The sequence below is a fragment of the Astatotilapia calliptera genome, chromosome 14, assembly GCF_964374335.1.
Source record: "Astatotilapia calliptera chromosome 14, fAstCal68.1, whole genome shotgun sequence".
In the NCBI taxonomy this organism is placed as follows: Eukaryota; Metazoa; Chordata; class Actinopteri; order Cichliformes; family Cichlidae; genus Astatotilapia; species Astatotilapia calliptera.
In genome coordinates this window covers 1,064,264-1,077,241 of record NC_137435.1, presented here as the reverse complement: position 1 = coordinate 1,077,241, position 12,978 = coordinate 1,064,264, and the positions used below count along the sequence as shown (strand labels likewise).

Here is a 12,978-nt window from a genome sequence, read left to right as displayed (position 1 = left end):
CTGAATATCACAGAACACATGGTCAAAATAACAGACACACTGTGGGAAAATGTAAAGAATGCAGTGTGTATGAACATCACTGTGTTGATGAACTAATGCTAAAGCCCTGATGCTAAATTCAAACAGCACACTGCAGTTTGTGTCCTGTTTTTAGACTTGTGTTTTGATCTTTACTTTCAGTTTTACTTCCTGTTTACTTCCAGGCACCAACAATGCTTGTTCCAGTAACCCTGTAGGTGGAACGATGACATGCGTTCAGCTGTGTTGTTGGCAGTTGTGCTGTGCGGCCTGTTAGATCTCTTACATCTTGTGTCTTATGTGAGAAGCTTGTAATGACTCCAGCTTCTTTACAAAACTGCCTGCTGTTTGTCACCGACTATGTTCACTGTTTTTATGGACAGAATTTCCAGGTGGGACAAGTGATGGAAGTTTTTCACCTTGGTGGCATCAGGATCTCTTCTATGTTGGTTGCAGACTATGCGGTTGTTTTGGCTGTATAAGGTAGTGGCCTCCACCTGTCAGTGAAGTAGTTTACTGCTGAGTGTGAAGCGGCAGGAAGGAGAATGAACACCTCCAAGTCTGAGGCCTTGGTTTGAGTGAACACTTCAGGTCAGGGAAGAGTTGGTGTCCCAAGTGGAGGAGTTTAAAAAATTATATTTTTTAAGGGATCTTTCCTTTCGGGTTTGGTTAGCCTGTGTGACCTTGGAGGCAGCTAATAGGGAACCCACAGGCCAAATGGAACGCGCCACGGGCTGTGGCTGAAGCAAAAACTCTGGTGTGGGAGGAGTTCGGAGAGGCAATGGAAAAAGACGTTCGGACTGCCTCGAAGAGATTCTGACAAACCGTCAGGCGTCTCAGGAGGGGAAAACGGTGCTCTACCTGCACTGTGTATAGTGTGGGGGGAGCGCTGCTGACTTCGACTGAGAAAATTGTCGGGCGGTGGAAGGAATATGTTGAGGACCTCCTTAATCCCACTGACCTCCTTAATCCCCAGCAGAGTCTGAGGACAAAGGGCATGACCCGCCAATCTCTGGGGGCGAGGTCACTGAGGCAGCTAAACAACTTCTTGGTGGCAGAGCCCCTGGGGTGGATGAGGTCCGCCCCGAGTTCCGGAAGGCTCTGGAAGTTGTAGGGCGATCCTGGTTGACACGCCTCTACAATGTTGCATGGAGATCAGGGGCAGTACCCCTGGACAGGCAGACCGGGGTGGTGCTTCCCATCTTTGATAAAGCGGACCGGAGGGTGTGTTCCAACTACACGGGAATCACATTCCGCAGCCTCCTTGGAAAGTCTATGCCAGGGTGCTGGAAAGGAGAGTGCGTCCATTAGTCGAACCTCGGATACAGGAGGAACAAAGTGGTTTTCGTCCTGGTTGCGGAACACTGGACCAGCTCTTTATCCTCTCAAGGATACTCAAGGGCGCATGGGAGTTTGCCCAACCAGTCTACATGTGTTTTGTGGACTTGGAGAAGGCATTAGTCTTCTCAGTCTAAACCACAGGTCCCTCGGGGGGTCTTGTGGGGGGTGCTCCGGGAGTATGGGGTGTCTGGACAATTGCTACGGGCCATTCAGTCCTTAGACAACCGTTGCAAGAGCTCTGTCTGCAAAGCTGGCAATAAGTTGGACTCGTTCCTGGTGGGTGATGGGCTGCGCCACAGCTGCCAGTTGTCACCGATTCTGTTCATAATCTTTATAGACAGAATTTCAAGGCACAGCCAAGTGGCGGAGGGCTTTTACTTAGGTGGCCTCAGAATCTCAGCCCTGCTTTTTGTGGATGATGGGGTTCTGTTGGCTTCATCGGGTGATGCCCTCCAGCTTGCACTAGAATGTCCGCAGCAGACCCAGGACATGCCGGAGAGATCATATTTCTTGGCTGGCCTAGGAACACCTTGTTGTTCCCCCAGACAAGCTGGAGGGCTTCTCTGCTTAGGCTGCTGCCCCCGCGACCCGGCCCTGCATAAGCTGAAGAAGATGGAAGGATGGACACAATTTTTATTTAATTTTTGTTTAACGAGGAAAATATGAATCTTGAAAATAAAAATCTCTTTAGCAAAAGTGTTGTGGCTAAGACAGGCATCAGTAGTTCAATCAGCAGTAATGTTATAGCCTAGTAAAATACCAACTACAAAATATTCAATACAAAAAACAAAAAAACAATGTCCAAAAGTAAAAATTCAAAGCACCTTGTTCTGTATTTTAGGATTATTATTTTTGCATATAGCACATTGAAAAATGCATTGTGATGTTAGGGTCAGAGTGAGGGCACAGTGGGGACTCTTCCATCATGTATACTGTGTCTTTGCACATTAATGAGTCTCAGACGAGCTTCTCATTGTTTCATCAACAGCAACTGTGATGCAAAACAAGACCCGACCTCAGAGGCCTGTAGCCACTCGGACACTCTGGAGGATTGAACCAGCTACAGGCCAATTAACACACAGTACAGCACGGGGAATAATGGAAGGGGACTCTTCAGAGCGGCTTTGGGACTCTGCTTTGGTGTTTATGCTCCTGTGAGGTGACCACAAGAAAGCTGTTTTGTTTCCTGCAACAACCACACAAACACAAAGTTTGTTACATTCCTCCATAAAAAGGAAAATAATGTGGACAATACTGCATATTAATCAGTTGTTGCATTTTTGAGGTGTGTCAGTGTAGTTCCATTTTTTCTGACTGGCCACAGGCCTCCGAGGCTGAGCCTTGTGTTGCATCACAGTTGCTGAGGAGGATGAAAGAATGAGGAGCTCGTCTGGGACTCATTAACGTGCAAACACACAGTATACATGATGAAAGAGTCCCCACTGTGCCCTCACTCTGACCCTAACAGCACACTGCAATTTTCAATGTTTTATATCCATAAAATAAGCTTAAAATAAATCATTTAGCTTTACTCCTCAGTATTACAGAACTGCAATAAAGTTCTTTGGACTGCAGTTCGGGTTCATGTGTTTCCTCTGTAACAACATGCGTGTCATGTTTAGCCGAACTCAGTGTGTGAGAGGATGTCACAGCTGATTGAATCATTTATGAAATTATGCTGCAGAAATCAAACTGAGATTGGTGGCTTGCATCATAGTAGGCCCTGGCATTCACCCTAGTTTGATTTTTGATTTGGTATGGCTGTATGACGGTTTTTAAAACTTAAATGAGAGAAATGTAGTTTGATTTCCGGTGAAGGTTAAATGTTTCTTTCTCTTTCTTTTCAGGCTGATTGAACTGAAAAGGTATTAGGAAGGAGGGAGCATGCACACACATTTTATCCTGGATGGCTTTAAAGAAACTTCTTGGATGGAAGGTGAAACATCTTCATGAAAGTTAAAGAAGTCCAGCTGCTTTCTTTCCAAGCTCCACAGACTACCACGAGTTGGATGACTGAGAACCTACACAGACCTGTTAGTGAATGGTTTGATAATTAGTCAAAATAATGATTTATTCTGTATTTCAGCAACCAGTTTACACCAGGAACAAACAAAAAACAAACGAAAATTACTTAAACATAAACAAATCACAAAGAAAGAATATTACAGTAGCCACAACTGGACCAAAGAGCTTAGCCTTGTCTACCTCAGTTGGAATACCCAAATGTTTGGTCATCTATCATCCACCTGGGCCTTACACAGAGTTTCTGTCTGATTTCTCAGACTTTTTACCTGATTTAGTGATCAGCTCAGATAAAATAATTATTGTGGGTGATTTTAACATCCATGTAGAAGCTAAAAATGACATCCTCAACATATGTCTGTGAAGGTTCTCAGTCATCCAGGTCATCGTAGTCAAAGGAGCTTGCACCCCACCATTTGACCTTAGAACTGAAGAAGCTTCTCAGATGAGAGGTGAAACGTCTTCAAGCAACTTAAAGAAGTCCTCAACATAGCATTTTTTCAGGGTGGGTGGAAGGGAGGACCCAGATGTGAACTCTTGGAGAGCAGACAGTGAATTTATTTACAGTGATAAATTAGTCCAATAGGCAATGCAAGTGTGCAAACAATCATCAGTGAGCCTTCCCCATTTCTCCTGTAGTTCGTGGTACCACCTTCTGTCACTTTCCCAGCAATGACCTGTGCTCATGATTCCTCAACTCCTTCCTCCCTGTTGGAAATCCTTGAGCAGGCAAACACAGCAAACAGTCTCTTCTCTCACTTCACTCAGTTTAGACACCAGAGTTAATACCAGGCTTGGTGAAATATTCCAGCGCTGACTGTCACCGTCTGTCAACAGCTGGGATGCTGAATCAACTCAGCTCCCACGTAGAGGTGCTTCCAGGTCGGATGTCCTTCAGCGCCTGACTTCCAGAAGTGCAACTTCCTTAAACAACACCAGGAATGGAGAGGGAGAAAAACGGGAGAAGGAAAAAAACAACCAAAACAAATCCCACAGGCAGGTGTTGCGTCTCAACACTTCACCAAGTTTTTTGATTCCTCATAGGCATCTGATGGAAGACAACACACTGCTCAGTAGATCATTTAACACTTTTATTCACTTCTAGAAGGGAGATGTGTCCTGCATGGCACACTGCCGTGACGTGCACTTAACAGTTTTATTCCAAGCTGTCCCTGTTAGGTTTATGTTGTTGGATTGTTATTTATGCTTAGAAATATTCAATTCAATTAAATTTTATTTATATAGCGCCAAATCACAACAAAAGTCGCCTCAAGGCGCTTATATAATATATAACCATATATTCTTAGAGGTGTATAATCGATTGTGTAGTGATAGTATGTTTGATCCTTAGCAGGCTGCAAAGACTCTGTGTGCCTCCCAGAGCACTGTGGCATAAACACACATCTTAAGGTCATGAGAGAGGTCATACCTTCTCTTACTGATTTATACTATGAGAGGACACCTACTCTGTATCTGCTATAAAAGCCCTTTGTTTAGGTGGACTGCTGGACTCCTGGTACCAGCAGGTCTGGGGAGTCTTCACAGGTTCACATACCGCAAAGAATGACGGCCCTTTGGTGGCCCAGATCTGGTTTGCCAAAGGTGGCCCACACATTGGCCAGCACAAGGCCAGTTGCAGACACACTGGTGGTCCTTTGCTGGCCCATGTGTGGATTACCTCTGGAAAACCTGGTCTGGGCAACCAAAGGGCCATCATTTTAGAGGTATGTGGGCCAGATATGGCATGCCATCGCATAAACAGTGGCGTCATTGCCAGACCTGGCGCACATCTGGTTGACATACACTCTGCCATGACACCAGTCAGTCAGAAGTGCCAGCTTGATGCCAGATCTGGGCCAGGCCTGTTTTCTATAAGCCTGGGCCACATAAACCAAACCACAAATGAGCCAGATGTGGCATGCCATCACATAGACAGTGCCACCTATGCCAGGCCTGGCCCATATCTGGATGACATACGTCTTATCATGCCAGAAGTCAGCCAGCAGTGCCGGCTTGATACCAGATCCGGGCCAGACCTGCTTGCTATGTGGGTTCATGAGTAAATCATATGAGCCTTATATGATTGACCATATGAAGCAAGCTAAAGCTGATGCAAGTCTTTTATAAGTTTTTCTATTTCTTTTCCATATGGGGTGACACAGTCTAATGTGTTATTAGATTCAATTGGCTTCTCTCAAAATGTAAAAGAACCCACCCACCACTTTAATCACACTCTAGATCTTGTTTTAACATATGGCATAGAAACTGAACATGTAACAGTGTTTCCTGAAAACCCTCTCCTGTCTGATCATTTCCTGATAACATTTACATTTACAATAATTGATTACACAGCAGTGGAGAGTAGACTTCATCACAGTAGATGTCTTTCTGGAATTTTGTAACTAAGTTTAAGAATATAATCCACCCACAGAGCAGCTACCTGAACGCTACTCCAACAGGTTGATTATTGGACTGGACTCACCCAGGCTGCTACCTCACAGTCTGGCATCACTTTGCCTTCTGACAAAGTAAGACATACAGACTGTTACTGGACTGTTATTCATTCAATTCTCTGAACCATCCTGACTCTCCTCTCCCTCTGTTTCATTGCCCTAGACCACCATCTCTCAGCAACCTTTTTCTTTACAAAAAACTGGAGCTAAATAATGATACTCTTCCAGAACTGCTGACAGGTCTAGGGAAGAGGCTGGTTCAGTAGGACAATTCAATTCAATTCAATTCATATAGCGCCAAATCACAACAACAATCGCTTCAAGGCGCTTTATATTGTAAGGTAGAGCAGCGGGCATTTTGTTCGGTGTAGCAGAACGCAAAAACTGTTCAGGGCACAAAGAACTCCAACCGTAATTCTACCCCTCTCTCAAACAATCTGAGGGTTATGATGTTTAAACCAAGGCTAGCCCAACACCAATCCGGTGTGGGGAGCATTGAAAAGAAAAAGAATGATATGTTCAGTGTGATTACTGGAGAGGAAAAGAGTGATGTCCTCGGTGCAGTGTGTGACTACTGCCAGCGGGCTACCGTTGATCGTTGCTACTTGGAGTGTCTCTGGTAGAGGCATCACCGGGAAGCCTAACTCACAGGCTAGTGGCTCGTCCAGAAAACTTTGTTCTGCACCTGAGTCAATCAAAGCACTGCATGGGTGAGTTAGAGAACGAAAGATTAGTTTAGCAGAACAACTTGGGTGGGAAACAAAGTTAGCAATGGCGCCCGTCCTCTGGATGTCTGGAGTTTTGATCTCCTCCATACCTGCTTCATACCCTGGAGGACGGGGCTGTGGCCCCCCCACACTCCCTAGCAGATCGTTACATGGAGAAACCTTTGGAATGCAAGCATGCTGATCCACACAGGTATGCACACAGGTGTACACATGGGTATTCATAGACGCGGACTACAGCTTTCTTGGCTGCTGCCTCAAAGCACACTGTGCGCTGTCTATCCTGCGTGCTGCACAATATCGTTTATTATTTAGTATCTACTGATATCTACTGCTAGCTAGTTTATTGTGACGGTGCTGGTTTTTTTATTATGTTGCTCTTTGTTGTTTGCTTTCTCTTCTGTTTTTTTTCTCCATACAGGTGACCCAGGAGTTTTGTTTTTTTTGTTGTTTGTTTTTTTGTTTTTCTTTCTTCCCCCCTTCTCACCGTCTCTTCTCCCCTTTGGTTTTCTTTCTCTCCCTCTCTTTCTTTCATTCTTTCTCCCTGTCCTATCCCCCAGTCATGTCTGTCCCGTTTGTAGCAACTGAAAATAAAATAAATTCATAATTATAATAAAGGTTAATCAAATGGACCAATATGGCAAGGCCATGATGATCCACTTGGTAAAATAAATCCGCTTGGCATCTTTCTTGGCCTTAAGACAACAATTCTGATGCTAAAGATCCAAACGGGACAAAAAAAAAAAAAAAAAAAAAGCAATGGCGCCCGTCAGACTCCCCACACTCACTGGCGGTCGGACTCTTTTACTGGTGTGGGAAACTTATCTGAGAAATGTCCCTTCATAACATGCCGACCCAGGACCCAGGAGTGGAGATTTAGAAGGAATAGACAGTGCGTTTTATTTAAAGTGAGAAGAGTTCAGTGACAGTTCAATGTGCAAGCTGTCCCAGATTGAATCTGTGTACGTGATTCCTTCTCGAGCAATCTCCTCTCTGTCGTATGTCATCCAGATGTGGGCCAGGCCTGGCATAGATGGCACTGTTTATGTGATGGCATGCCATATCTGGACCGATTATGGTTTGGTCCATCTGGCCCAGGCTCATAGAAAACGGGTCTGGTCCGGATCTGGCATCAAGCTGGCACTTCTGACTGACTGGTGTCATGGCAGAGTGCAGGGGCGATTCTAGGATCAGCGCTTTGGGGGTGCTGAGCACCCAGAGAGCTGCCTTGGTTTGGGTGAACACTTCAGGTCAGGGAAGAGTTGGTGTCCCAAGTGGAGGAGTTTAAGTATCTCTAGGTGTTATTCATAAGGAGAGAGATTAACAGACAGATCAGTGCAGCATCTGCAGTAATGCAGAAGCTGTACTAGTATGTTGTGGTGAAAAGAGAGCTGAGCATAAAAGCAAAACTGCCAATTTAACCAGTCAGTGTATGTTAAAAATCACAAGTCCCAAATGCTTTCCCAACTTCCCTACACCACAAGTATCCTGTCAATTTGTTGGACATGCTCAGAAGTCTACATAACACCAGTTACACCAGAGCTCTGTATTAAACTTACGGAAATGGAAATGCTAAGATGGTGAATGCTGGAAAATTGATTTAGAAGCTCCGCCATCAGATCATGATGAGGAGGAAGGAAGAAGACCCCAACAAGAGAGGATAACCCCAGAGTATCTACAAGACTACAAAAACCAAAGTTCTTGACAAGGCCCTGAAGCAACCACGAAAGGGTGCCTTAATTGTTCCAGACATTTCAAAGCCTAATTTATTAAGAAAGGAAGTAACACAGCGGAGGGGTTTGGTAAGAGATTTAATTAGAGTTGAAAGATATAAACACAACACAGCCTATCATACCCATGCGTATACAGAGGAACCCTGCGTTCAAAAAGCATGGCTCGTGTAAGTTATTTCGGACTCTTAATTAAGCCAGGGCTATATGGGATCCACAGTGTAAAGACAAAGGGCTCCTCGGTGGCCCTCTGAACATACGCAGCATGGCCTCTAAGAGGGAACAAATGGAACATCTCCCCATTAATTCAAATGTTGATTTTATGGGACTTTCGAAAACTTCTTCACCTCTTTTCAGCCGACAGCAGCCAATTGCTCACCATTAAACAACTACTACTTTTAACGAAACTTCAGCTTGTTCAGTTTTTTCCAGCTGACTGTTTTCATTGGTCAATATTTTTGTGAATTTATTGCAATTGTGCAAAGTTTTATGATTTCAGCAACTTTTCTAATATGGACTTCAGCTTCGTCAGTTGTCTTCAGCAGCCTGTTCATCCTTTTCTCCTTTTTTGGGCAGGTGAAGAAGTATAGCTTCTTCACCTCTTTTCATCACCACTTCATCTTCTTGACCTCTTTTCAGCTGACAGCATAGCTTCTTCACCCCTCCCCCCTCCCCTTTTTTTTAGCAGACACTTCAGCTTCTTTATAGGGCGATCGTGGCTCAAGAGTTGGGAGTTCGTCTTGTAATCGGAAGGTTGCCGGTTCGAGCCCCGGCTTGGACAGTCTCAGTCGTTGTGTCCTTGGGCGAGACACTTCACCCGTTGCCTACTGGTGGTGGTCAGAGGGCCCGGTGGCGCCAGTGTCCGGCAGCCTCGCCTCTGTCAGTGCGCCCCAGGGTGGCTGTGGCTGCAATGTAGCTGCCATCACCAGTGTGTGAATGTGTGTGTGGATGACAGGATATGTAAAGCGCTTTGGGGTCCTTAGGGACTAGTAAAGCGCTATATAAATACAGGCCATTTACCATTCTTTTGCATGCTATACATTTTCTCTCTCATCATATCTCTGTCTGGCATGACTACCGATTTGGCTCATTGAGATGAGCAGTGTCCCGAATAAGACAAGTGGCACAAAAACAAACCAATGGAGGCCCAGTAGAGTGCAATCAGATGAAGAGTTTATTAAGAACACACGTGCGGGAAGAAGTACACAGCATTGCATCTGCGGACTTCTTCTGCCAAAAATACACAGAGAATGGTTCATATATCATCAGGGTTTGACGCCCCCTCTTGCGTTCTATAACATATTTTTGTATTTCTAAGAACATCATTTGCATCTTGTACAGACAATGAGACAATTTTTAGAGATATGGTCAGACACAGAAGCTCCTCTTTCTAACATCTTTTCCCAAATATGGCGATGATTTCAGGCCCTGGAGGTCCCCGTGGACTTGTCCTCCTGTTGACCCATCTTCTGTCGCCTGTTACTAAGTAAACTCAAATGCCACAGGTTCCAACAAGAAGCTGAATACATTCAGGCCTTCACTCAAGCCTGTTTCTAGATTATATGTACTATATGTGTTTTGTAAGCGTGTATGCAGTTTTAACCTTCTGTTGCTCTAAGTCACCTACACAATAGATTGCCTGGACATTCGCGCCAAACAAAGCTTGAGACCTTTAATGACTGAGCTTTAACTCTTTAATGAGCACAAAATGCCATGTGTATACAATGGTCTTAGCTGTACCTGTAATAAAAAGGTTAATGTAAAGTCAGCAGGTTTTAATAAACATCTTAATGCAGTATCAATACTATAGATTATATCATTAATGATGCAGAATATATTGTAGCCATAAAATAACTGAGACTGGGTGGCGCAGGTCTGAATCCTTCACCTTGCACCTGGTGCAGTGAATCTTCCCTGCTCGCGTTCCCTCTGTTTTCTTGACACTCTTCAGTGTACCCTTTCACATCTTTTCAAGCAGACACTTCTGCTTCTTCAGCTGTTTTCGGCAGATAATTTCCGCTACACGATCGTGGCTCAAGAGTTGGGAGTTCGCCTTGTAATCGGAAGGTTGCCGGTTCGAGCCCCGGCTTGGACAGTCTCGGTCGTTGTGTCCTTGGGCAAGACACTTCACCCGTTGCCTACTGGTGGTGGTCAGGGGGCCCGGTGGCGCCAGTGTCCGGCAGCCTCGCCTCTGTCAGTGCGCCCCAGGGTGGCTGTGGCTACAATGTAGCTGCCATCACCAGTGTGTGAATGGGTGGATGACAGGTTGTGTAAAGCGCTTTGGGGTCCTTAGGGACTAGAAAAGCGCTATATAAATACAGGCCATTTACCATTTACCATTTACACGGCAGTCACGCTGCATTTTCGCAGGAAATGCAACTTTTTATAGTTTTACTTGAAACGTAACAGAACATTTGATTATTATTTTTCATTATATTATCTTCCTGGTTATGAAATTAAATAATAAACACAAATTAAATAATTCTGAATTGTATTTTATTTATTTTAATTGACCATCAGTTGTTGAGTATATTCAGACACTGGTACATTATTATAATGCATGTGGAAATTTTCGTTATCTGGACCTCCTTAAATTTTAATTGAATGCCGCTGACCTAAAGGGGCATTCATTCAGTCTAACTCTTCCTTGTTGGATCTAATGAATGAATAAACACTTTTCAAGGAAACAGATTCTTTAGTGTTCCTTTCTTTGCTTTTCAACCATGATCTATGTGCCTTCTTCAAGATGGATTTGAAGAAGGAGACAGCTCTTTCACTGTTTTAGTTTTTGCACGCTCTAATACAAATGAACACATCAAATTCAACATGTACTAGCATCTTGTGAAAATCCCTAGTCATAGGAGTGGAGTACACCTTTCACCTTTCATTTTAGGGTTAAGAATAGAGCATCTCGAATAGTGCCCTGCTTGATGAGGACGTATAAAAACCTGAAGTTTTCATGAGACAGCTGGGGAGTTGGCCTTTTGATAATCATTTGTTAGTAACTGGGCTCATCTGGCAAATGTGACAGCAAGTCAGTCTCTTGAGGATGTGCTGTCGGATCTCATTGGTCCTAATGCCATAGACAACTGGGTTGAAACAGCTTGGAAAAAGCAGGTACATGGTGCTGAAGAAAACTCGACTGGCTGCAGGGAGGCCGTTTCTGATCCGATATGACAGGAAAGCAGTCAGAGCCAGAATGAGGCTGACTGTGATGACCATGATGTGAGTGATGCAGGTGTGAAGTGCTTTTACACCTGACCTGCTGGACTTCAGCACAGAGCTGAATATCACCACATAGGAGGCAGCGATGAAGACAAAGTCAAGAACAGGAATGAGAAACACGGCCATCAAACCCACGAGGTTATTGATGGTGGTGCTTCCACAGGCCAGCTCCACCAAGGCCATGTGCTCACAGAAACAGTGGTTTATCACATTTCTCAAACAGAATGGCAATTTTCCAGCCAGACATACAAGGAGTGTGATCATGAGAACATTTCTGACAACAAGTGGTATTAAAAATGCAATGAATCTCGATAAGATCATGTGATTGTGGTAGTAAAGGGGTGTGCAGATGGCAAAGTAGCGATCCAGAGCCATCCATACCAGCAGAGTGGACTGAAAAGTTCCAAAAAAGTGGATGAAGTGCATCTGAACAAGGCAGCCGATGAGAGAGATCCCCCTCCAGTCAAACAGGAAGCTCAGCAGCATGTGGGGAACAAAGAATACAGGGAGGCTGAGGTCAATGCACGCCATGCTGGCAATGAGGATGTACATCGGCGAGTGGAGGCTTCTCTGTGAAACAATCACGTACACCAGCAGGGAGTTAGCAAACAGTGACACAACAAACATGAAGGAGAACGGGATGAAGAGGAACGGCCTCAGCTCTCCGAGTTCACTAAAGCCATCCAGGATAAAATGTGTGTGCAAAGAGACGTTCTCCATGCTCCCTCTTTCCTAAAAGGTTTTCCGTTCAACCAGCCTGAAAACAAAGAGAAAGAAACCTTTAACCTTTAATTAAACCTCCATTTGGTGATATACAAATAAAACTGAACTGAGTGTATTTAGACAACATTAAAGAGCAAACAGCATCACTGAGATATTAAATGATGTCAATGATGATCTATTAATACTCCACACTACAACACACATCCTGTATGAAACTCTTCAAGCTGTTAAGATGAATCATTAGTTATGTTGTGTTGCTCCATGTGCTAAGTGATGTCCAGGTCCAGTTGTCTGCTCTGTAACATGCATTGTGTAAGACATGGTAGCAGTGAATCATTTCCTCTTGCTGAGCTTTGTCCACTGACAGGGAAAACAGAAATATTCGAGGGGAAGCACGGAGGCCTACTTCACAATGGCTTGGTTTTACTTGAAAACAACCTGAAAACAGCAGCATTCAAAACATTTTCCAGAAAATTCTTAACATGAAATATTGTCAACATCATAGTGAAAAGAGAGCTGAGAGAGACAAACCTTAAGCAGACATGAACTCAGCCAATGCAGTGAGATAACTTCTTGTCTGCTTAACAGCAAATACCTGCCAGAGAAGAAATATAAGAAATGAATGGCATGAAACATTTCTATAACGAGACATGAGAGGGCTGGACCAGGTGACCCTGGATCCTCCCTTAGTTATGCTGCAATAGACGTAGGCTGCCGGGGATTCCCATGATGCATTGAGTT

The 12,978-nt window shown here is 44.3% G+C and overlaps 1 protein-coding gene across 1 annotated transcript; it reads right to left on the bottom strand.

Moving 5' to 3' along the window:
• Positions 1 to 11,280: 11,280 nt before the first annotated feature.
• Positions 11,281 to 12,404, bottom strand: LOC113036506 (olfactory receptor 52K1-like). Its single transcript, XM_026192900.2, has one exon. The coding sequence runs from the start codon at positions 12,232 to 12,234 to the stop codon at positions 11,281 to 11,283; it is 954 nt and encodes a 317-aa protein (XP_026048685.1). The 5' UTR covers positions 12,235 to 12,404.
• Positions 12,405 to 12,978: the final 574 nt, after the last annotated feature.

Excerpts from the sequence above, each read along its gene's own strand:
- LOC113036506 (XM_026192900.2), bottom strand. The coding sequence starts at position 12,234 with ATGGAGAACGTCTCTTTGCACACACATTTTATCCTGGATGGCTTTAGT.